At 42.1% G+C, this 23,645-nt stretch overlaps 1 protein-coding gene across 12 annotated transcripts in view; it reads left to right on the plus strand.

Annotated features, from left to right (window-relative positions):
- Positions 1-9,802, plus strand: part of LDB2 (LIM domain binding 2) — a 386,211-nt gene extending 376,409 nt beyond the window's left edge. For 3 of the 12 annotated variants that reach the window (XM_058300561.1, XM_058300589.1, XM_058300621.1), the window contains exons 7-8: positions 2,634-2,785; positions 8,467-9,802. In XM_058300561.1, the coding sequence (XP_058156544.1) occupies positions 2,634-2,785; positions 8,467-8,697 (383 nt within the window). In that variant the 3' untranslated portion in view covers positions 8,698-9,802. The other 9 variants (XM_071217180.1, XM_004474229.3, XM_071217181.1 and 6 more) reach the window with 9 other exon arrangements.
- Positions 9,803-23,645: the final 13,843 nt, after the last annotated feature.

The following is a 23,645-nucleotide window of genomic DNA, read 5'->3' on the forward strand; positions in this document are numbered from 1 at the left end:
TCCCAAGGCCTCAGCTCAAAACCCCAACCTCTCTTCTCTGGGATGCAGTTTCTCTGTGAGTCCTTGCCCCCTTAGTGGGCATGTCCTACTGACATGGTCCAATCAAAGCCGTAATCATTATTTAATCAAGTAAAAGTGAAAACTCTGAATCCAGTACACTCTAATTTGCCCAGAGGAAAAGACCAGTTTACAAACATAATCCAATATTTCTTTTTGGAATTCATCAATAATATCAAACTGCTACAATGGGAAAAGATACTTGTCAGAGGCAGAAATGGGTATTTACTTGGCTTTAGACTGTCCTTGACTTTTCTTCCAACCCTGTGAGCTGGCATGATACTAACTCCTATTTCTCTCACCTTCAGAATGAGCACCTATAACTCTATTGATGGAGATCATAGACCTTTTGATGAAAATCTTTGAGCATAAGGGATGAAACATTTATGAAAGAAAAAATGTTATATAAATAGGAACATACTCCCTATTTCCTTCATCAAGAGTCAGGGGTAACTTAATGCACTAAATATTCTTTGAACTGAGACTTAAAGGAGAATGCTTCCCATAGTCCATCAAAAGCAGCACAGGTGTTTTAAGAAAATGTTACAAGACCCTCTCACTAAGTTCCAAGACAGCCTTGGCTTACCTTCAGTCCATTCGGACTGGGGTCTAGAGATGAGTTGGCAAATAGGATGTTCTTGCCATTTCCAACTTATTTGACAACTACCTTTCCTGGTAAAGGCTTCTGAAGACATGGCCAGGCTTAAGGAGAAAGCATGTCATGATTAATGAATGATGTCTGCTTTGAGTATGGTGCAGGAAGTTGTAGAATGCATGGCATTTGTCTGCTATCTGTGGCCTAGAGAAGAAATTCCCCCTTACAGAATTTAAACACCACAAAGTCTCCTGAAGTTGGATGATGTGGATGGTTGTGTGTGTGTGTGTGTTTGTACGTAGGGAGGTGAGAAAGGGAGAGAGCAAAAAAAAATATTCAGTATTTGAGGGAAGACAGAAGGTACTGTGACCAGATGAATGGCAGATGGAAGAGGATGGGCTGCTGGAATGCCAATTTTGTTCAGATTCTCTAGAACACATAGAACAAGATAAAAATGACCCAATCTCCTCCACCATAACAGCCTGCCAATGGTATTTTATTCAAAAAATTGCCATAGTCTAGTAATTGAGTGTGAGCATTGGGGTAAGATAGTTCTAGATGTGAGTCCTGACTGGCATTTCCTAAATGGTTGGCTTTAAGCAAGTTACTCACTCAATCTCAGTAGCCTTATAATCAAAATAAAACAGTTAAACTTGATTTGAAAATTAAATGAGATGATAGACATAAAGTGGCCTAGAACATAGTAAACAAACAATAATAAGTTTTTACTGTTGTTGCTGCTATTATTATTATTCTCACTACTGCTATTCATTTTCTATATTCTTATGCACAGAAAAGTATAGGATCTATTTTCTCTTATCTCATCAGCCAACTAGTGAGAAGCACCATAGAATAGGAGGTAAACATGAAGGTTCTAGAATTAGGTTAGGTCCAAGCCTGAGCACCACTACTTACTAGCTACATAAAATTTGGCAAGTTAACAAACTTCTCTGTATCTTACTTTTCTCATTTACAAGACAGAGGTTATAATAAAAGTATAGATTTAAAAATGTTATAAAAATAAAATATAGTAATACATAGAAAACATTAAAAATAGTACCTGGCCCAGAGTAAACCTCACTCAATACAGATTAAATAAATAATAAATATTTTTCTTATCATATATTACCTTGGATTCCTATATTTCCATTAAGGCTTTGCTCTATCCCAAGTCCATAATATGTTTCTCTATTTTTGAACAGGCCTTCCTTTCAGGTCTAGCTAGCTTCCTTCTAGTAGTATACTGGTCATAGCATCCTAGGACATTATTTCCAGCAGCTTTGAAATTAATTCTTTCAACTCCGGGGTCCAGACCATGAGCATTTTTACTAAGCTTGAGAATCTCTAAGCTCCATATTTATAGCTGATAGAACCGTTTTTTCTTTTGACTTGAGTATTCCAGGTGTAAAATAGAGCTAGACTGCAATACAACACTTTTCCAGTAGATGGTGATATTACACGCTGATTCACTAATTGAGCAGTCTAAAGTTTATACTTCTGTCTTCCCTTGGAGGCGCCTTAGAGTGCCCAGGAGCCCTCCCTTTGATATAAACAGAAGGCAGGCCAGGTTTAAAAAAAAAATCCACTACCCTGACTTTGTTGCCATGGACACACAATAAAAAGACCATTTCTTTTGGGAAAAAAAAAATCCAAATGTTGTAATGGTCATAACATTTTTAATTCAACTATGAAAGTGGTATCTGTAGTTCATCCCTAAATTATATGGGTAGATTATAGTCATATGTATGAAGTGAGAAACAACAATCAAATAAAATAACTTTACCTACAAAAGAAGAGGGTTTCACATATTACTGCTAAAAATAGTTCTCCAGCCTTGTTTTTTTGGTAACGTTAAAAGAAATGGAAAAAATTAATAGTTCTTTTCAATGCCAAAATAATTTCATTTGAAGGATGGGATTCTAATGATTGTCCTGGCGCTTTGGGCCTGGAACTGATCATTCTTCCCTCTTCCCTACTGCAGCAGAACCCACAAGGCAACCGACTACTAAACGGAGAAAAAGAAAAAATTCCACCAGCAGCACTTCCAACAGCAGCGCTGGGAACAATGCAAACAGCACTGGTGGCAAGAAGAAGACGCCAGCTGCAAACCTGAGTCTGTCCAGTCAGGTACCTGTAAGTCTCACTTCCCTTTTAGGTCTGAAGTCCTGCCTGTGCCTGTCATTCTATGCAAGGGGCCCAAATTTAAATCTCTTGGAACTTCAAGAACCTTCTGGGCAGGTCGGAGGTGGGAGAAGGGGAAAGGTTGGGATGGGACAGGGGGGGTGGGGAGGAACTCTGCCAGGGAAACCTTCCCCTGACAACTGGGAGTTTGAAAGGAATATTCAGAGTCTGTGCTGCAGTAGGACCTGAATTAAAAAGCCGTCAGAGTCACCGACAGGAGATATGTCACTTAAGGTTTAATTAAATTATCACTTAGCAGCAATATTAGGGCCTCTCACCACCATCATCTGGGACCGGATGCTCCACTGGAAACTGGCTCCCGGCCCTCAGGCTCCGTATTATAATTCGACATGGGCCTTCCCAGCATGGGGCTGGATGTCCCCTCTTATTTTAAGACTCAGGTAATTAACTTGCAGCCACTTAAAAGGCAGCCCGGTGGACTTTGCTTTACCCGCATCAGTAGCTCAGGAGCAGATCAGCCCAGCACACAAACATTTGGTCTCACCTCTCTTGACCTCCTTTCTTTCGTTTCAGGGTCATAGCAAAGCAAACAGGCCACTGGGCAGGAGGTTCTTAAAACTCCAAAGTGGCAGCTGAGGGTCCCCCCCAAATAGGGAAAACTGTGCAGGAACTTTCCATTCCTCCGTGTGATTATTCTTTGTCTCCTATTTCTTCCCTTTTTACCTAATTCCTTCCTGTCTCCTGATTCCCCAGCCTGTCTTAGATCATTTATGGCGTTTAAATTCTCATGCCCCTTTAAGCCGCTGCTTGCCCTTCTCCCCTTCACGATCCCTTGTGGGTTTTCCTTCTCTGCTGTCTCGTCACATCACCCTGTTACCAGGCGTTTGACTGTCATTTGAACCTGATACTCTTGTAGCTTCTCGGCTTTCCTCCAGGGACTTTGTCTTCGGACATGTGCCCAATTTCTTGCTACTTCCCTCAACCAATACAGTTTTGACCTTTTACCTTCCCTTCCATTTCTCTCCCTCTTGGTGTGTTGTTCTCACACTTCTTGTTCTAATCCTGCTCTCTCTCTCGCCATGCGACAGTTCAGCTTTGCCTAGGGATTCCCTGTTTACTTCCAAATGTGCCTTTCAAGTCTCCCCCACCCACTTGTAGACATTTTCCACTGGCCAAAACCAGACCCATCAGCAACCTGAGAATTGCCTGAGCCACATGAACTCTTCTCCCATCTCCCGTACATCAGAGGAGCATTTCTGCTCCCACTGCTTTAGAAAGAAGGGGCCATGGAGAGGGTGGCCAGCCTGTTGGGGAAGGTACCATTTTAATTTTAAGACCACTAGGAATTGTAGTTCTCAAACAATACCAGACTCGCCTCTCTTCAGTAAACTAGGCTTCACACCCCTAAAGAGGCAGGGGGAGGGGAGGTGTAGAATCAAAGGAAGAAAGCTGAGTCTCTTTATTAAGGCATCAATACATTATCCCCACTCCTGGTTAAATTGGAAGGTGCATAGAGAAAATGGTTTGGCGTAAATGAAGCAACTCCAAATGCACACACCAGTAGCCCATTTATTCTTCCATTCCTGGAGCTTTAGAAACTAATGTTGGTTAGTTTTATCTAACAAATAAGGAGAACTCATTCCAGAAAATTCTGTAACTGTGACACAGCTACTTAAGGCACAGTTGCTTCAAGAATATCAATCAGTTCAACCAAAGTTTTGAACACCTCTTATGGGCCCCACATTACACCAGATACTGTCAATACAAAATTAAGAAATGACCCAGACCTTATCCTCAAAGAGCTCGATGTCTAATCTTGGGATGGCACAGATATTTCCTCAACCTCCTGGTGTCAGATGCACAGAGCAGAGTATGGAGAAGGATTCTGAAGCTTAGACTGCCCTCGATGTGCCATCGGTGGTGTCTGTCCCAGGTATAGAAGGTGAGCATGGCAGCAAAGTGCCTCGTATTTCGCCCTACCTGGTATAGTCAGAATTCTTTCATTTTTATTTTAAGAACCGTACATTTTTTTTTCCTACTCCATATGCTCCTCCCCTCCAAAGCAACATCCACATTTAGTGGTGTCAAGAGTATATTTTTAATGAGTTGAGACCCTTTGGACTTTGTGAGAACAAGGCACCATTAGAAAGCGAGAACTGAATTTTTAACAGTACACCCACACCGTGCAATTAAAGATGGTTTAATTAAGTGAAACTTACAGATGGCCAGGTGAGACAGAGAAAAAAACCAGGTTAGGAACTGTGCAAAAATCTAGGTGCACTCTCGCTGGATGGACTTTCAGCGTTCAGCATTGGATGGCCTGTAGCGACCTCATCTTTCAACCCTGTCTGCTGAATCATCAATATTTGATTGTGAAAATAGAAATGCCACCTGCAGGCATTCCGTGCCTGGTCCACAGGCATGAAGAGACTCAGTTTACCGCCGCGGCCACAACGGTGGCACGCTTAGCTGCCGTGGCAGCAGTGTGTGTACCTGGCGAGGACTAGGGTTTAATCCTTGGATTCTGCTTCTCACCCCATGGGCAGGGGCTAGGAGCCATCCCGAACTGCAGCCTCAACCCTGGGAGGGATGGAGACCTGTGTCATTCAACAGCAGTGACCCCTTCTGGCCAATTTAAGGAGAAGCATTGAGGGGCCCTGAAAGGAGTCACTTCCAGTCCTCCTCAGAGGTTGGTGGTCCTTGCACGGGGGATTAGGGAGAAGAGGCGAAACGGGCAAGAGCTGGTAGCCCCTCCGGGCCTCTGGCCGAGCAGCAGAGGCCTGCCTTGTGGGGAGCCTGAGGGCGTTTGGGGAACTCGCAGCTGGATCGAATTTGCCTCCGGTGTGGGACACACAAGACAGCAGAGAGGGGAAGGCAGTGCAGTCGCACGACCACTGTCGGGGGGAGTTGTGAAGACACAGGGTGGGGGGAGATGCTGCCAACATCCCACCATTCGAGACAGTCCAGCATGGACGCTGTGTCTCCATTTCCTTTGCGTGAGGATAAGCAGGCAAAGACTGCCAGAGCAGAGAGTCGCTGTCCTTGCCTAGAGGTTGAGGAGAACCAGGGAGAGACGTGCCCTCCTTGTGTAAGAGGTCTCAAGTATCTACGTGCACACGAACTCCTCACTGCACACCCACGCGTCTCACATAGTTCCCCATCTCCCAGGCATTCGCATGCACACACGCACGCACATGCAGTCGTGTGTCTGGCTAAGGATATTTTTTATAAGCAGTAAAGCTAATGTGGCCTCTCTCTGAAATTTAGGAAGCTTAAAAATATCCCTGCCTGGGCATCGTTTCCAGCTGTTCCAGCAACAGAGATGTACCGACCATATTAGCAACGTATGTCAGCCCCACTTGAAGTGATTCAAACCACTCTTTTCATAGCACTTTTCTTGAATGACTGTTTCTAATATAATGCATCTGGAGAAATGGGAACTTTTCTTCTAACGTCATGCTTAAGTTAGCTTCCTCTTACTTCTAATCCTCTTTTCCCTCCCCATCCTCCCCCAGCCTCTGTCAATGACCCTGTAGTCACAATACTAATGTAATATAATGTGCTTGCTTCTAACCTCCTTCTCCCGTCCCTGCTACCACATGCATGCACTTCCCAAGCCCTTCCAAGTGCACTGCACACAGGACTAGAGGTGAGAGGAACCCCCGATGGCATTCTCTGGCCAAACTTGCCAAACTCTTTCCACTTCCCTCTGCTCTTGACTCTAATCGCCTGGAACTAGGTGGCACTTCATTCTACTGAGCACCCCATGGGTCCTCCAGCAGCTGCCCCAGCTAACCAGATAACTTTCACGTCTGTGCAGTGGCCAGATGCCATCCAAAATCCTATTGGACTTCTGGCCAGTTAGAAATACTGTGTCTGCTTTGCACCTCACCTTCAGGAGGCTCTGGAGTCTCCTCCCACGTCAGCGTCATCTCTGGCTCTTCGTTGCATCATAAACACATTCCTGGAAGCACCCATCTAAATAGCTCACCAGCACCTTTATTGGGCGTTTACCAAGTTCATACTTTAAGCAATTACTTCATCTGGGACATTTCTCTTTAGAATCATTTTTATCAATTCCCAAGAAGGATTGGACAGCAAACACATATTTGAAGCCTGTTGACCATCTCCCTAAGTCTAGAAATTCTAGTTATGCCAATGGGGCGGGGGGAGTGGGGGGCAGAGGGAAGGACAAATAAAAGAAAAGCAAGTGTTTACTCCCTAATAGACAGGTATTAATCAAAGGAAAGTATTCAAAGTGCTAGAGGAGATCTGAGGAGCCCCCTGGACTTTCTCTTGGCCATAGGCAGTATTGTACCTTACTGCCCTAGGAGAGCCTTCTCTTGGCAGAGCCCCAGCAAGGAGAACGTCTGCCCCGTCATTAAGGTGTCCTATTGAATTATTCTCCCCAGCGGGTAGCTCACCATTGTGCCCCTAAAAGAATCTGGCCCAGCCCTGCTCTGTCTGGCCCCGTGGAGGCTTCTAGCAGTTGGTCAAGCTCCTGGAGTCACCGCACTTTTATGTGGAATATTGCTCAGAGCCTGCCCAGAGGTATCCATCTGACAGGTCTCCTGTCCCATGCCCAGGTCACCCATCAACCCCATATGGTCCCCTTTGAACAAAGAGGCCGGAGCTGTGCCCTGTGTATGCATCTTTCTCCCCCGTCCCTGTGCCTCTCCAGCAGTGGCCTCCAAGATGCTCCCAGCTACAGTAGGTGGCTTACTTGTTTGCATGGAAGGACAGTTTGTACTTAAAGGAGTGATTAGATGGATTCTTCTTGCACGCTTCCATTTTTGATGACTGCCAGCTTCATCAATGTAATTATAATTAGCGCTTTTCATCTTCCTTTTATGGCACCAGCTGGACAGACCGGTCCTCTTCACTGCCCAGATTGGTGGCAGGGTTGCCTGTGTGGGGATAGGTGACAGGCACCATGAAATAACAGATGGTAAATTCCGGGCTTGTTGGCAATCAGCAGGTTTTTGCTAATGACTTAATTAGCTATGCAAATTGTCAAATCAGTGTGAACATTGTTTTTATCGAAAACTTTACCTAAATTAATTACCATAATTAAGTAGCAGAATGTCAAGGATATTGGCTGCATAAAAGGGCCTGGCAGAGTAGAGAAGAGCGAGATTCTATCTTCAATTAAAACATAGACCATCCTTGGGACAGAGAAAGTGCCATTTGGAATGAGTTGTGTGAATATTGCCGATTTGCATCTTATGGGTGTCTGTTCACTGCTAGTTTCCAAAGCCGCACGCAGGCCACCGACTCAGAGTGCCGGCTTTTTTGGAGGTATCACAAAAGCACCCAGCAGAGGATTCCAGAGCCCTCTCAAGAGTCCCCATTGTTGGCAAGTTAAAAGCGTGGATTTTTTTAATTTTGAAAAATCCATTTTTTTATCTCTGCAGATTGCTAGCATTGCTCCTTCTCCGGTGTCAGGCTGCACACTAAGGACATAAACTCGTGTGGTGGTTACACATCAGGAGGCGATGTTTATTTCCTGTAGAAATCAAATATGCGTCTCGGCCCCCACCATCAGTACTTGGCCCCATTGCACATTGCACAAGCGTGCCTGTCCTAGGTTCCCCAGCTCCTCCCACGGTTGTTTTAAGCTGAGCTTCTCTCTCCCAAGGTTTCCCTGTAATAATGTCAGCTGCTGTTCACAGGACGTGATGGTGGTAGGAGAGCCAACTCTGATGGGAGGAGAGTTTGGGGACGAGGACGAAAGGCTAATCACTAGATTAGAAAACACACAGTATGATGCGGCCAACGGCATGGACGACGAGGAGGACTTCAACAATTCACCCGCGCTGGGGAACAGCAGCCCGTGGAACAGTAAGCCTCCCGCCACGCAAGAGACCAAATCAGAAAACCCCCCACCACAGGCTTCCCAGTAAGATGATCTGCCCAGGATCCACTGTCGTAGGCCAGTGGGTTCACGTTGTTATCTCAGACCTTTCCCTGCAGGCAAGAAAAAGGAGACAAACTTTTCCAGCAGATCGCGATCTCTAAACCACCATGATCCGATTTCCTCCCTCCCCTCCCTCCCTCCCTTCCTTTTTAATTGAGAGGATCATTTCAAACATGCTTCCGTGACCGTTCCTGGAGGTCTTCACAGGTAATGTGGATACTGGCACTGATCGTAATTAAAATGCGAGAAAAACGCTCGTGCCTCTCCCGGCACATTCCCCAACTTGTTGGCGTTGAATTTCCTTTCCCTGCATCAGACGAAGGCCATATTGTCAGTCCATCCTCAGTGCTCAGGATCTCGTTAATGATGCAGAACCTAACTACAGATGACTTTTTAAAATTGTAAAATATTTTCTGCTTTTTGACTTGCATCTGAAAGTTTCTTGTTTCAGTAAAAAAAGAAAAGAAAAAAAAATCCGCTTTTGAAACGTAATTTAACTGTACCTTTATTTTTGCCTTCACCTTTTCTTTCACTGGGTAACATGTTGCTCTGAGAGCCCAGCAAAGTAATTTATGGTCAAGCTCATGTCCATTGGTTCTGGGGTAATTTAGCCCAAGTGCTGTAACAAGAAATGTCTTTTTATCATCAAAGCATGAAGGCAGATTTTTATGCAAAGAAAGGCACTTGGCCCATTGAGAATTTATGCTTTTGTAAAATTGCTGTTGATCCAAATATTTTCAAGCCATGTAATCTATTAATTTTGTGGGCAGTTTAAAAAATCTGAAACTTCTTTGTGTTTTTTTTTTTAATCGTATCTCAGTTGGCTGTTCTTTCCTTTCACAATATATTTCCTGTATAATATTTTGTAAAGCCCTCGACTGGTTCTTTTATGGGGACTTTTCCTTTTTGGGGGCAATTCCAGTGTATTTATGTGAGACTTTATTAAAGAACTAATTTTTCCATTTGCATATTAATATGTTCCTCTACACATGTAAAGACACAGTGGCTCAGTGTGTTACAAAACAACTGTATTTTATGTATGCTTTACTGATAAGTGTGCCAATAATAAACTGTATTAACAACCAACACAAGCGAATCTGGCTATTTGTGAGAAATCTGCCCACCAATCCAAGAAGCACGGAGTTTGGCTTTATGCTGCAAACTCCAAAGGGGGTGGACTTGCTAAGCCTGTGCCATCTTTTATGAAGCACAGTTCCGTTCCCCACTCACGGCAGTTTCCTTGGAGCAGACATAGGAATGCCTCCTCTGTGCTGCACACTGCGCTGCTGAGGATACTTGACGAGAAAGGGTGGACTGGCTGTCCTCCTGGCGTTTACAGGCTGAGAGGATGACACCAGCTATCGCTCAACAACTATTCACTCTGCCCTGGACAGCTCTACTGAGTGCTCACAGACGTCATCTCAGTCAAAGCCCACAACTCCACCAGGTTGACATGAACATCCCACATTTAAAATCCTATGCCTCACTTGCCTATTTTTCTAAAAGATTTGCCAATATGAGAGAGTATGGAAATTCACTTGAGGAATCTTGGTTGGGTAAAGAATTTTCCTCGTATTTTTTCCCTTTGTACCAAAACAAGGAAGATGTTAGCATTACAGAGTGTTTATCATGTGCCAGGCAATTTTAATATATTATCTTGACAACTTCTGGGAAGAAGTATATGGAAAAGGGAAACTAAGGGAGATTAAGGGTCTTAGATTGGGATCTCCAGAAAGAGAGCCTGAGACTAAGATTCAGGGGTACATGATTTTCTGAGGGAGTGTTCTCTGGAGGGGAGGAGGGGTACCTTTAAGGAAGTGGGGGAAGAAGGATAGGGAAGGGGTACACTCCAAGAATGCAATGGGCTCAGTCTACTTCCTTGGCCCAATCCACTCAGGGAGAGTTTTGGAGAATAAACTTCACACAGAGATATCCCCTCTTGGGAGAAGAGGTTCACCTTTTGTGGCCTGGTATAAGCCAGTCGTCTCCTGGGAGCTATCCCAGGGTATATGGGGGGTTGCAGCCATCAAATCAAGATGGCTCCCATTGGCCAAGGGCAGTTCTACAGAGAAGAGTCCAACCAGAAGGCAACATTCACAGCATCCTGGGATAGATATGGTAGCCTCCTAAAGGGCATCAGATGAGAGCACAGATTACTCTATTAAGTGGCCTGTCCCTGGTCTCACAGCTCATAAGTGACATTGTTGGGATTTGAACTCGAGTCGCTCTTGACTTCAAGCTTGAGCTCTTTCTAGAACATCATATCGCCTCTCTAGAATGTTACCATTTTGAGGAAAATAAACAGTACAAGAGCAACAGAGCCAAAGGGAATATAGAGCAACAGCTACATTATTGCTTTCCCCCTAATATACTGTGAAGAGAACATACAGTGTATCTGCCATCACTACCTTACCCTTTCAGGTTTTCTTTTACTTTAAAACCACCAGTATACCATCACTACAGATCATGCCTAGGATAATTTATTTAACACTTGTTCCAGTTAGCCATTAATTACTGAATAGCAAATCAATTCAACGTTTACTCAAGGAACAATTAATTATTAGCATTTATCTTTTTGAGAGTTCAGTGGCCTCTGGGTGGTTTCAAGTGCCAGCTGGGGCTAGACTCTTCATAGGCTTGACTGGGCTGGACATCCAGAATGGTGCATTCATATTTCTGGTTCACATTAACTGGGAGTCCAGCCAGGGCTGTTGCCTGGCATGCCTTGTGGAGATCTCTCCATGGGGTTCTCAGAATGAAGACGAGGTGCTGAGAAGGAGTGTTCAAGAGCCAGCTTCCGAAGGGAGAAGAAACATGAACTATGAACTGTCAGTGCCCATAACTAGAAACTCCTTCTGTATGTGATCCATCAAAGCAGTCACAGGCCAGTCAGATTCAAGGCACAGAGGCATAGACTCCACTGTTGAGGGCTAGGTGGCATGAGCACACAAGGAGGGGAGGAACTGATGGCAGCCATCTTTGAAAACAAACATCTATAGCATCAAGGCAGTTCACAACCTGCTCCCAGCTTACCTTACAGTTTCATCTCTAGTTCCTTCCCACTTTTGCCTGATTCAACATCTACCCTGGACTCCTTTATTTTCTGAACATATTAAGCATTCATATCTCACATGTCTTGAATATGTTTTTTATTTCCTTTTAGGATGCTCTTCTCACCTTCTTGTGTAGGCAAAGCTATTCTTTTTTTTTTAATTTAATTTTTTTAATGATCTTTTTTAAAGTTAATAGATCACACAAAATGTTACATTGAAAAACATAAGAGGTTCCCATATACCCCACTCCTCACCCCCCACCCCATCATTTTTTTAGTTGTGTTTTTTTGAAGATACATAGATCACAAAAAAATGTTACATTAAAAATGAAGAGGTTCCCATATACTCCCCACCCCCACCCCACTCCTCCCACATCAACAACCTCTTTTCATCATTGAGTCACATTCATTGCATTTGGTGAATACATTTTGGAGCACTGCTGCACCACATGGATAATACTTTACATTGGAGTTTACACTCTCCCCCAGTACATGCAGTAGGTTATGGCAGGATTATATATAATGTCCAGCATCTGTCCCTGCAATATCATTTAGGACAACTCCAAGTCCCAAAATGCCCCCACATCACCTCTCTTCTTCCTTCTTCCTGCCTCAGCAACTACCATGGCCACTTTCTCCACATCAATGCTACAATTTCTTCCATTACTAGTCACAATAGTTCTATAGTAGAAATATCAGTAAGTCCACTCTAATCCATATTTTATTCCTCCATCCTGTGGACCCTGGGATGGTGATGTCCACTCCACCTCTATATCGAGAGGAGGCTTAGATCCCACATGGATGGGATGCAATTCTCCTGCTTGCAGTTGTAGGCACTCTCGGTTCCCTGGTGTGGTGGTTGACTATCTTCACCTCCCTGTCAGCTGACCTGGGTAAGTCCAACGAACCAGAGAGTAGGAATTGCAACTCTGCTGAGGCTCAGGACCCAGCTGGCACATGAACAGTCCACAGATTCAAGTCTCCTGAGTCTACACCAACCCCAGCACCAACACAGGTTAAGGAAAAGTGACAGAAGAGGCGTGTGTAGAAGGTTCACATCTGAGTCCAACTCCATCACACTCAGGAACACAAATTCCAAAGTAGGGCCCACTGACATGGCACTGAACTCCAGAGCCATCTGCCATGACCATAGAACCTGTGGGTCTGTAGCCCTCAGGAGAACTAGTAACTGGGGTTGTATCTACTTTGGCTCTCTCTGGGGTCCTGCTGAGGTGTGTGTAACCGCCACCCCTCTGATGACCTGACTCTTTTCTGAAGACTCTTAGCCATATAAACTCATTTGTCTTTGCCATTTCCCTCTTTTATTCAAAATCAAAAAGCCGTTTTTAACACATGATCCTACATGTAGGCTGAGATATTCTGCTGATCTGAGTTGACCTTTTTATTCAAGGTCTAAAAAGCCTGGTTTAAATCTCCTATCCTCTGAGATGCCTCCCTAGATCGGGTTAAGGTTAATTATCTCCTCTGGGGTCCAAGAACGCTTGGTTCCTGCTACTACTGGTCCCTGGTACTTTCTCTTGTAAGATTTGTTGTTGCTGCTATTTACTACCCTTACTGTCCCACTAGACTCTTTAAGGTCTGAGAAGTTTTATCATTTCATACTGTATCCTTCATGCCTAACCTGTATCATACCTGTTAGTGGAGCAGGTACAGTCAAAACTCCCAGGCCAGGGACTTGATCACGAAATCAATGTTTACTGCACATTGTCCTCAGTCTCAAACAGCCTGTAACTCTATGGCACAGTGTAAGGTGACATTTACCCCCGTAGGCATGTAAGTAGGTGAAAGAGAGAGAGATGTGTGTGCTCAACTTTCAAGGAGGTTAAATCAACACAAAAACATTGAACAAGGCAATGGGCCAAACTCTATTATAGAAATGCCACAATACTAGTTTATGAAGTGCTTACTACATATCAGTCACTTGCTAGGTGCTTTACCTCAGTGGTCTCAAACTGGTGACCAAGGGCAGTATGAGAGTCAGAGTTTGCTGTATAGTATCATAAATTCAAAATCTCGGTGGTCTATGAGAATGAGCATTTTGTTTTTCTCACTAATGGGACTGGGTTAGATGGGTCCGGTGCTTCAGGTCTCACCCTGGGACCAGTGGCTCCCCAGGACTTATGCTTCTCCTGGCAGATGGTAGAAGTGAAGGAAAAGCCAATTCATTTATGCACACCTGCTCACACTGCACCTGCTAACAATCCATTGGCCAGAGCCAGTGGCAAGGGCCAGGCTGACATCGGGGGGTTCGGGGAATCTACTCTGCTGACTGCAAAGTCACATGGCGGGGGTATGAGCAAACAGTAGGCATCCAAGCCACCACAGGTGGGCCAGCAAGCATTGCCTTACAAATTTCTAATTATTTGCCAACATTTTAACCTTGATGGATTTCCTCTAAAAATCAAAATTCCTCACTTATATTAAAAAAAAAAAAAAAAAAAAAAAAGATCCAGCAACAATAGACCCAGACTTCTGAATCCTTGGATGGCAATAGTTGACTAGCACTACACTGACCACGCCTCCCCTCTCAGAGGCTCTCCAGCTTGCCACACTCAACCCACTTCACTCATTCACTGGGCCTGCCTAGCTTCTGAATTCCTGTATTCTTTACATATGTGCTCTCTGCTCCTTAAAACCGTATTTAGAAGTAGGCATTATGAACCCCATTTTACAGATGGGAAGACCAGGGCTCAGGTAGGTTGTGATTCCCCTTGGCATAGCTAAAAATGGGCTTTGTGGCCCTGTCCTCCAGCCGCTTTGGCCGCTAAAGCACGCTGGGCCCAATAGGCGTTGCAGAAATGGTTGCCCTCTGTGGATGAGCTCTCAAGCACTCTACAGACATGATGCATTGTATGTTTGCAATATCCCCATGAGCAAGGTTCAGTTATTATCCTACTGTTTTGCAGATGGGATTCAGAGCACTTAGGCAGTTTTCCCAAGGTCACAGAGCTCACACATGACAGCAAGTCACCCTGCCTCCTCTCCACTCTTTATATTAGCCTTGCTGTCAGGTGCTCGGGCTACAGGTCAAGGGGTCATGGATGTTTTTTGTTCTGGGCAAGGGGTCCTGGCATCCACCTTCTGCCATCCACTGTATATTTTCGGAGATTTCAGAGTATGCCAGAGATCAAACCTTGCCAGATCACCTGGTGATGGAACAAAGCAGGGAGGCCTTGGTTCAGGACCTTGAAAGCTCAAAGGCCTCTGATAAGGGATTTATAAATAAGTGGCCCAGTTGCTGAGGGAAACTCTTTCTCTCTCTGTTTCTTTTTAACCTTGAGGTGAACACTTAATGCAATAGGATAACACAACCCACACTTATAATACAAGGTTGGGTGATGGGGGAGGAGGCCATCAAGATCAATTTCCCTAAAGCAGGATTTGTAACATCCTTTGGAAATTCATTTTATAATGGGATATCTCCTCTGTCCTCAGTAAGAAAAAATCACCAGGCTTTTTTTCCTGATTGTGACATAATACATGCCCATTATAGATCATTTGAACAAACTGGAACAAAAAAAGAAAGAAAATAGAGTTAATTCTAATACCCTGATAAAGCCCCTGCTAATATTCTGATGAGAAAAGAAAATAAAGTTAATTCTACTACCCGGATATAGCCCCTGCTAATGTTATGATGTTTATCCTTCTGGTCTTTTCTTCTTAGGTTCAGATACATTAACAATGGTAATATATGGAAGAGACAATAATACACCCTGCCCTTTTTACTTAGTAATATATCATGAGCCACCTTGTTAGCTATTCTTTAAAAACATGACTTTAACTTTCATATCATGGTTCATTAATGGAGTATACAATAATATATTAAACCATCTATTTATGGCTGGTGAACCCTCCTTTTTAAATCCTGTTAGAATTGTATCCTCATTAATAAACTGGTTGATAAGAGTTTGCTAAACCTAAATTCATTTTTTGAGTATTTGCCATTATAAGGGATTTCCATAAGGAAAAGGCCAGGCCTCTGCCCTCAAGGTGCTTACAGTTGGGATAGGGGACAAACCCATAAAATGCTAGCCAAACACATAAGGCTTCCTGTACTCAAAGAGTCAATGAAGCAGCCAGAATTAAAATCACTAGGCATTTAAAGATATGAAACTCATTGTGCTCTTACTGCACACTGCTTTGCCTCTCATTTAACCTCCTCAGCACCTTGGGGATGCAGGTGTTATATATACACAATGCCCAGAGAGGTTGAAGAACTTGTCCAAGGTCATACAGATAGAAAAGAGCCAGGTTGAGTTTGAAACAACTCATGATTCCGAAGCCTATTCTCTCTTAAGCCACAGGAAATCCCTCGGTGAAGGGCATACTCTACCCTGAGATTGATTGTTGTTGAAATGACTTCCGCACAGAGAATGAGGAGATGGTGGACATTGGAGGATGTCCATGCACTTGAGCAGCTGATTGCTCCTCTGAATTTGCTGTCTGGTCTCACCGCCATTTATCCATCAGGAGAGTCAAAGTGGCATCTTGGATCATTGGGAGCACTGAGGAGCTGGGGCTTTGAGTAAAGCTAATATAACAGCACTGTTGGTTTTTATATAATGATGCTTTTCAAACTTGAAGTCATTGAGCTGGAAAAGACACTTAAAGGTGATTCATACTATAAACTGAGGGAATTATGAAATGAAGCAGCCACTAAGGCCCCTGTCAGCTCTGTTTTTTCTCAGTTTCCACGTGCTCCAGAACTTCACCATCCTCAACTAAAAGGACGTTTCTCCTTTTCCAACGGCCTTCAAGAGTTTCCTGGAAATACCCATCCTGAGTTAACCAAACTGGCTCATGAGAAAGCTCTTCTTTGTATGGTTCTAGAGCTGACATGCTGGTGCCTTGAGGCCCTTTATTTAATGTTGGATTTAGGTCAATCCAATAATAATGAGTCGTCCTCTGTCTTTTACTCCTTAAATTTGCTAAAAGTAGTCATTCATTCTTTGGAGGGTTCCAAACTCTTCTGCTGTGTTCTAATGAAAGGCAGGAGGTCTTAAAAAAAAAAGTCCTCAAAAATTCACAAATGTGTGTGAAACTATTTTAATAGAGTTAGCATCCTGAAGTCCATTTTAACAAAAATGAAAACTTTTTTCATTTTGGAGAAAGAAAATTTTGGAAAACCTAGCCACCATCAAAGGGATCAAACAAGTTTCATTTCCCCTGCCAGCTCTGACTAATAGTGGCAGCTTGGGAGCCTGTGCTGTGAAAGCTTCTGAGGTAGGATCTGGGTGCAGGGCCAAAGAATGCTGTGAATGATTAGCAATGCCTGCCATTGGTGAGAGCAGAGGTGATGTTTTGAAGCCCCTGCATGTGCCATGTCCACACTAAATTGCAAGCATTTTGAAGGCAGAGACCTGTGGGATTCACCTCAGTTCTTTCCCCATAATAGGGGACCAAGCATCCTGGTTTGCCCGGGACTGCCCTTGTTTTATGGCAGAGAATCCCGCATTGAAAAAACACCTCAGCCACTGGCAAACTGCCCACCTATGTTATACATCATCATACTAGCTGCTATTCCTTGAGCACTTTTTGCACTCCTGGTAATAAGCACACATTGATGCTTACCCTCACATCCATATCATCATGTTCCAGCTGAGGAAACTGAGGCCAAGAGGCATTCATTAAGGTGCCTGAGGACACCCAGCTAGTAAGCACAGAGCTGAGATCCAAACCAGCCTGTGCTTTCTCCACTGCACCAAGGGCTTTTAACTTTATTTTAAATAAGATCAAGGTAAATCCAGGGTGTAAATTTGGCTAAAGAAGGGCAATCAAGCATCTCAAATCATCAGACCCAAAATAATTCCTGAGGAATGAGAACCCTGGTGTACGAGGGAGGTCTGTACCTGCCTCCTACACCACAGCCTCCATCAGGGTCAGGAGAACCCAGCTCCTGCGTGCTCAGGATTGAAAAAGTCCCCACTCCCTATTGCATTTGACCGATTACAAAGTATCCAGATAAATGATGACTGTCAGGATGGGACCTGCGGCAGCCAAGGGGTATTCCGTTTGGCCCAATGAGCACCTTCTTCCCTCAGTAAGGGCCACTAATCCCGCCGTTCTTAATGGCCAGCTGTGGTTCTGCTCAAGGCGAGAGAGTAATTAGAAACATCTGTGGCTACTTTGCACTTGGGTGCAGCTGGGTTTTAGGAGATTGTGGTTGGCCACGGACACCTTGCGAGAGTCTTTACAAATAATTAAAGAGCCATGTAGTCTCATGGAGGGGGAGGGATCCACATGGCAGGCGCTTCTAGAACTCAACCACTAGGTCCAGGCGCCAGCTGTCCAAGAGGGTCAGAAAGTTGCTTGCCTCTCACTGCAGAACTCAAGTAATGAGGTGACAGAACCCACAGACTGCTTTTTTTTCCTTCTTTTTAAAGGAAAGAGAAAGTATTTCTTAAAAGGGAGCCAATTGTCCCCATTAGCAAATTTAATCCAGCTAGTTGCTGGACTGTGGACAGCCTTCATGCCTGCTGCCTTTAAAATCCTTGAACAAAGTTGGCTCCATGTTTTAAAGAGCCAGAGGATTGTTTCATATTCCTCGGAAAGAGGCTCAAAAATGGCTTCCAGTTTAAAATGGCTTCTGGATACTGTCTCTCAAACAGTCCCCCAAAAATAATTTTTAAAAAATAGAAGACCAGAAAGGACAAGTGACAATTCCACTGTCAAAAACTGTACCAAAAACACAGCCCAGAACGTTTTTGAGAATGAAGAATAATAAAGCACCCTGGTCCCAAGAGATATCAAAACAGCATATAAAGGAGAAAATGGTATGGTATTGGCACAGAAACAGACAAATCAGGGGAATAGTCCAGAATCATAGTTACGCTTTTCTTATTTACCTTTGGTGAACCCCCAAAAAACTATGTTCTTAAATTAACCCATTCCTGTGCCCATAAATGCAGTGAAATGGGGACTTTTGATTAGATTCAGTTAAGGGACTTTGATTAGATCACATTTGCTTGGACTGTCAGTGAGGCATGACACAAGTTGGGTTTCCACCTTCTTGCTGGGTCTTACATAAACTGAGAACACACAGAGAGACACAGAGAAAGGAAGCCACCATTTTGATCCTGCCATGTGAGAAATGACTTGAGGATCTCTAGTAGCTGGAGCTGAGGCACAAGGCCAGAAAGGCTGGACCCACAGAGCAGCTCAAAGCCACAGAGACAAATCATTTGCCTGAACACCCATCGCTGGGCTCAGGGAGAAAGCAGAGCAGCTGAGGCTGAGAAAGGAGGCCAGAAAGAAACAAGCCATAAGCCTGATGGCCCACAGCTGAGCTCTGGGAGATGGTGAGCCTTGAGACCAGGTCCTAGGCCAGATTCACTGTCATCTTGCCTCACCACATGGCAGGACACCAGGGTCACCAGAGGCTGACCTTTGTAAGAAAGCATCTTACCTGATGCCTTGATTTGGACATTTTTTGCAGCCTTGGAACTGTAAGCTTTTACCCCTAAAAAATTTCCATTATACAAACCAATCCATTTCTGGTATTTTGCATCAGCACTCTTAGCAAACTAAGACAGAAATATATGTCTCCATTTTAGGATATTTTACATCTAAGAGAAAAGGATGAAAAAAATTATACCTAAGCAATTGGCTATATATTTCCTAACAATTACCTTGCATTCTTACTTTAACCTTCATGCAACAATTTTAGATGACTTAGAGACCATTTAGAAAATAAACCATACAAGAAGAGAGGAAAATATTCATTATTAAAATTAGGGACTATAAAAGATCTTTCTTTGCAAAACACCAAGACAAGAAGGCAACACGGAGTGGTGGTGAAGTATTTGAGCTCTGGAGAGAGTCAAATCTGGGTCCTTTTCCTGAGATTCTAATACAAACTGGCTGCCTGACCTTGGGCAATTATTTAAACTCTCTGATCCCCTGTTGCCTTATCTGTAAAATGAGCACATCAGTTCCTGCTCAAAGGATTGTGTTGCAAATTAAATGTGATGTTATAGGAAAACATCTAGCACGTAGCAAGAAATCATTGACATTATTAGTAGTCATGTTTTTATAATAAAAAAAGTCTCAAAAAGACACATACACGCAAAATAAAACACAAGACATGATAAGAGAAGTAAGATCAAAGAGTAGGATCTATGACAATCCACTTAACTCATTTAAACTTCCATATTAAAAGGCAAAACACAAAAGAGAAGATGCAATTGAAGGAATCAGTATTCGGCATTTAAGAAAAGATGCATGAAACAAAAATTAGAATGACTAAAATTAAAGAGATGGGGAAATATCATGTAAACATAAAGAAAAGTAATCAAGAGTAAAAATAGTAATTTCAGACAATGTAAAATTTGTGGTCAAAAAAGTATTAAATTTTATATTGACAAAAATGGGTGTTAAATCTCAAGCAACATCACATCGAAATATAAAGCAAAAGACTATTGGGGTAAACAGATGTGGCTCAACCAATTGGGCTCTCATCTACCATACAGGAGGTCCAGGGTTCGATGCCTGGGGCCTCCTGGTGAGGGCAAGCTGGCCCACGCGGAATGCTGGCCCATGCCAGAATGCGGCCCCACACAGGAGTGCTGGCTGACGCAGAGAGCTGGAGCGGCAAGATGACGCAACAAGAGACACAGAGGAGAGAAAATAAGAAGACATAGCAGAACAGGGGAGCTGAGGTGGTGCAAGAGAGTAATCGCCTCTCTCCCACTCCGGAAGTTCCCAGGATCGGTTCCCAGAACTACCTAATGAAAATATAAGCAGACACAGAAGAATACACAGAGAGCAGACAACAGAGGGAATGGATTGGGTGGGCCGGGGGGGGGGGGGGGAAGGGGGGAGGGGAGGAGAAATAAATAAAATAAATCTTTAAAAAAAAAAAGCCTATTGGAATGCAAGGCTTTGACTAAAGCACAAGTGTTAAGGATAACATTTTAGTCTTTCGTAGATTAAGCAAGGAAAAATAAATGACGTAGAAAATTAAACAATGGAGTTTGATAGAAATAATATATATTTATCTTTATGCAGGCTAGGTAAAAATTATACCACTTTTTAATGGAATATATACAAATACTTTCCAAATAATAGGCCAAAAGAAAGTCTAAAGGAATGCCCAAGAACAGTAACTGTACAGGCTGAATACTTTGACTACAACGTAATAATACAAAAAAAAAATTAACCAAAATGTAACAAAATATCCCCAACCACTTAAAAATTCTAAACATCTCCTAAATAACTATTGAGTCAAAGAAAATATGACAAGAAGGCAGACATGCTGTTTAGAAAATAGGAAAATGAATCCATTGTTTGTAAAACCTATTGAATCATTTTCCATCCTATTCTGTTTATTGTTGTGATTCTGTACCCTCATGCTTTAATTAGACAACGTGTCTGAATTTTCACATTAGATTGATTAGTTTCTCCTTCCATTCTACAAGAGAATACAAGATTTTTTAAAGTATATGATCAATTTATCAATAAATATTGATAATTCTCTCTTCCTTTCCAATAAAAATACCTTCATTTTCATGTCTTTCCTTAATATGGTAGCTGAAATTTAAATGAAACTAAGTAGTGATGGTGACAACAAGCATCTTTTTATTATTCCTTGTTTTATGAAATTGATTCTAGTGTTCCTTCATTAAATATGATATTGTCAAATATTTAATATATAAAGTAAGCAGTCTTCTAAAATTTTGCACTTTATTTAACCACCAGTGAAAGTTAAATTTTAGCAAATGCCAATTTGTCAACCAAACAGTCCATCACATATACTTTTCCCTTCAATGTTGTTAATGAGACATATTTTGATGAGTTATTTCCTAACTAGGTTAACCTCTGTTGGTCATGGTAAATTTACTAGTTAGCTTCTACTGTTAGCTTTAGAATTTTCTATTTGTTTTCCTTATCTTTGTTTTAGATAAGAAAATCATTTGTTTATGGAAATGATTGTGTTTATTGGAATTTCTTTTTTAGTTAATGATACAATTTGAAGCAGAGTTTTCCTTTAATTATGATTTTTTTGCAGCATTCCTTAAATTTTTGTAAGCAGTGATGCTCCCACCATTATTTTCCTACCATTTTCATTCAACAGTCTTTTTTCCTTCCTATATTAAAATGGGATAGTTGTTCTGACAATTAAATGAATTACTGCAAGTAAAAAAAAAATTAGTAAGAGACACATGATAAGAATTCAATAAATTTGGTCATCTTCATCATCATCATCATTAAAGTTCTGGCCAATAAAAACAAGATATAAAACAGAAAATATGAGGTGTAACTATTAGTAATAAATTGCAAACATAATTTTTATAACAGCTTTATGAGCTATAATTCACATACCATACAATTCACCTAGTTAAAATATGTAAGTTCAATGATTTTTAATATATTCACTGAGTTGTGCAACCATGAAAAATCAATTTCAGGTCATTTCATCACCCTCAAAAATCCTTGTACCCATTAGCAGTCACTCCCCACCCTGCCCAGTGCTTTCCCACCCCTCAGCCCAACCCCAGTCCTTAGCAACCACTCATCTACTTTCTGTTCCTACAGATTTGCCTATTCTGGACATTTTATATAAGTAGAATTGTATGATATTTGTCATTTTGTGTCTGGCTTATTTCACTTAGCATAATGTTTCCAGGGTCCATTCATGTTGTAGCATGTATGAGTACTTCGTTCCATTTTATGACTGAGTAATATTCCATTATGTGGACATATCACATTTTGTTTATCTGTTCATCAGTTCATGGACATTTGGCTTGTTTCTACTTTTGGCCATTAATAGTTACATGGCTATGAACATTCATATACAAGTTCTTGCAGGGACATATGTTTTCATTTGTCTTGGATATATACCTACAACTGGAATTTCTCAGAGAGCAACTCTATATTTAACCATCTGAGGAACTGCCAAACTGTTTTCCAAAATAGCTGCTACATTTTATATTTCCGCCAGCAGAATATGAGGGTTCCAATTTCTCTATATCCTTAACAACACTTATTATTATCTGTCTTTTTTATTCCAGACAGCCTAGTGGGTATGAAGCATTTTATGATTGTAGTTTTGGTTTCCATTTCCCTGATGGCTAGTGATGTTGAGAATCTTTTCATGTGCTTATTAGACATTTTGTATCTTTTTTGGAGAACTGTCTATTCAGAACCTTTGCCCATTTTTAACTGAGTTATTGTTGTTTTATTATTGAGTTGTAACAGTTCTTCACATATTCTAGATGCAAGTCCTTCATTGGATATATGATCTGCAAAGGTTTTCTATCACTGTGTGGATTGTCTTTTCACTTTCTTGATAGTATCCTTTGCAGCACAAAACTTTTTAATTTTGATGAAGTCCGATATATCTAATTTTTATTTTGTTGCTTGTTCATTAATGTTATATATAAGAAACCATTGTTTAACCCAAGGTAATGAAGATTTACATCTATGTTTTCCTCTAAGAGTTTTATGGTATTAGCTCTTACATGTAGGTGTATGGGTCATTTTGAGTCAATTTTTGAGTATAGTGTGAGGTAGGGGTCCTGTTGCACTCTTTGGCATGTCGATATCTAGTTTGAATTGTCTTGATTCCCTTATTGAAAATCAGTTAACCATAAAGAGAGGGTTTCTTTCAAAAGTCTTAAATCTATTCCATTCATCTGTATGTCTGTCCTTGTGCTGGCACCATACTTTCTTACTTGGTAGTAAGTTTTGAAATCGTAAAGTGTAAGTGTTCTAACATTGTTTTTTTCTAGATTAGTTTGGCTACCCTGGGTCTCTTGTATTTCCATTTGGATTTTAGGATCCATTTGTATTTCCATTTGGAAGTCAGCTGGAATTTTGATGGTGAGTGCATTGATTCTGTTGTTCATCTGGAGAGTAGTACC

This window comes from Dasypus novemcinctus, chromosome 1 (assembly GCF_030445035.2).
Source record: "Dasypus novemcinctus isolate mDasNov1 chromosome 1, mDasNov1.1.hap2, whole genome shotgun sequence".
Taxonomy (NCBI): Eukaryota; Metazoa; Chordata; class Mammalia; order Cingulata; family Dasypodidae; genus Dasypus; species Dasypus novemcinctus.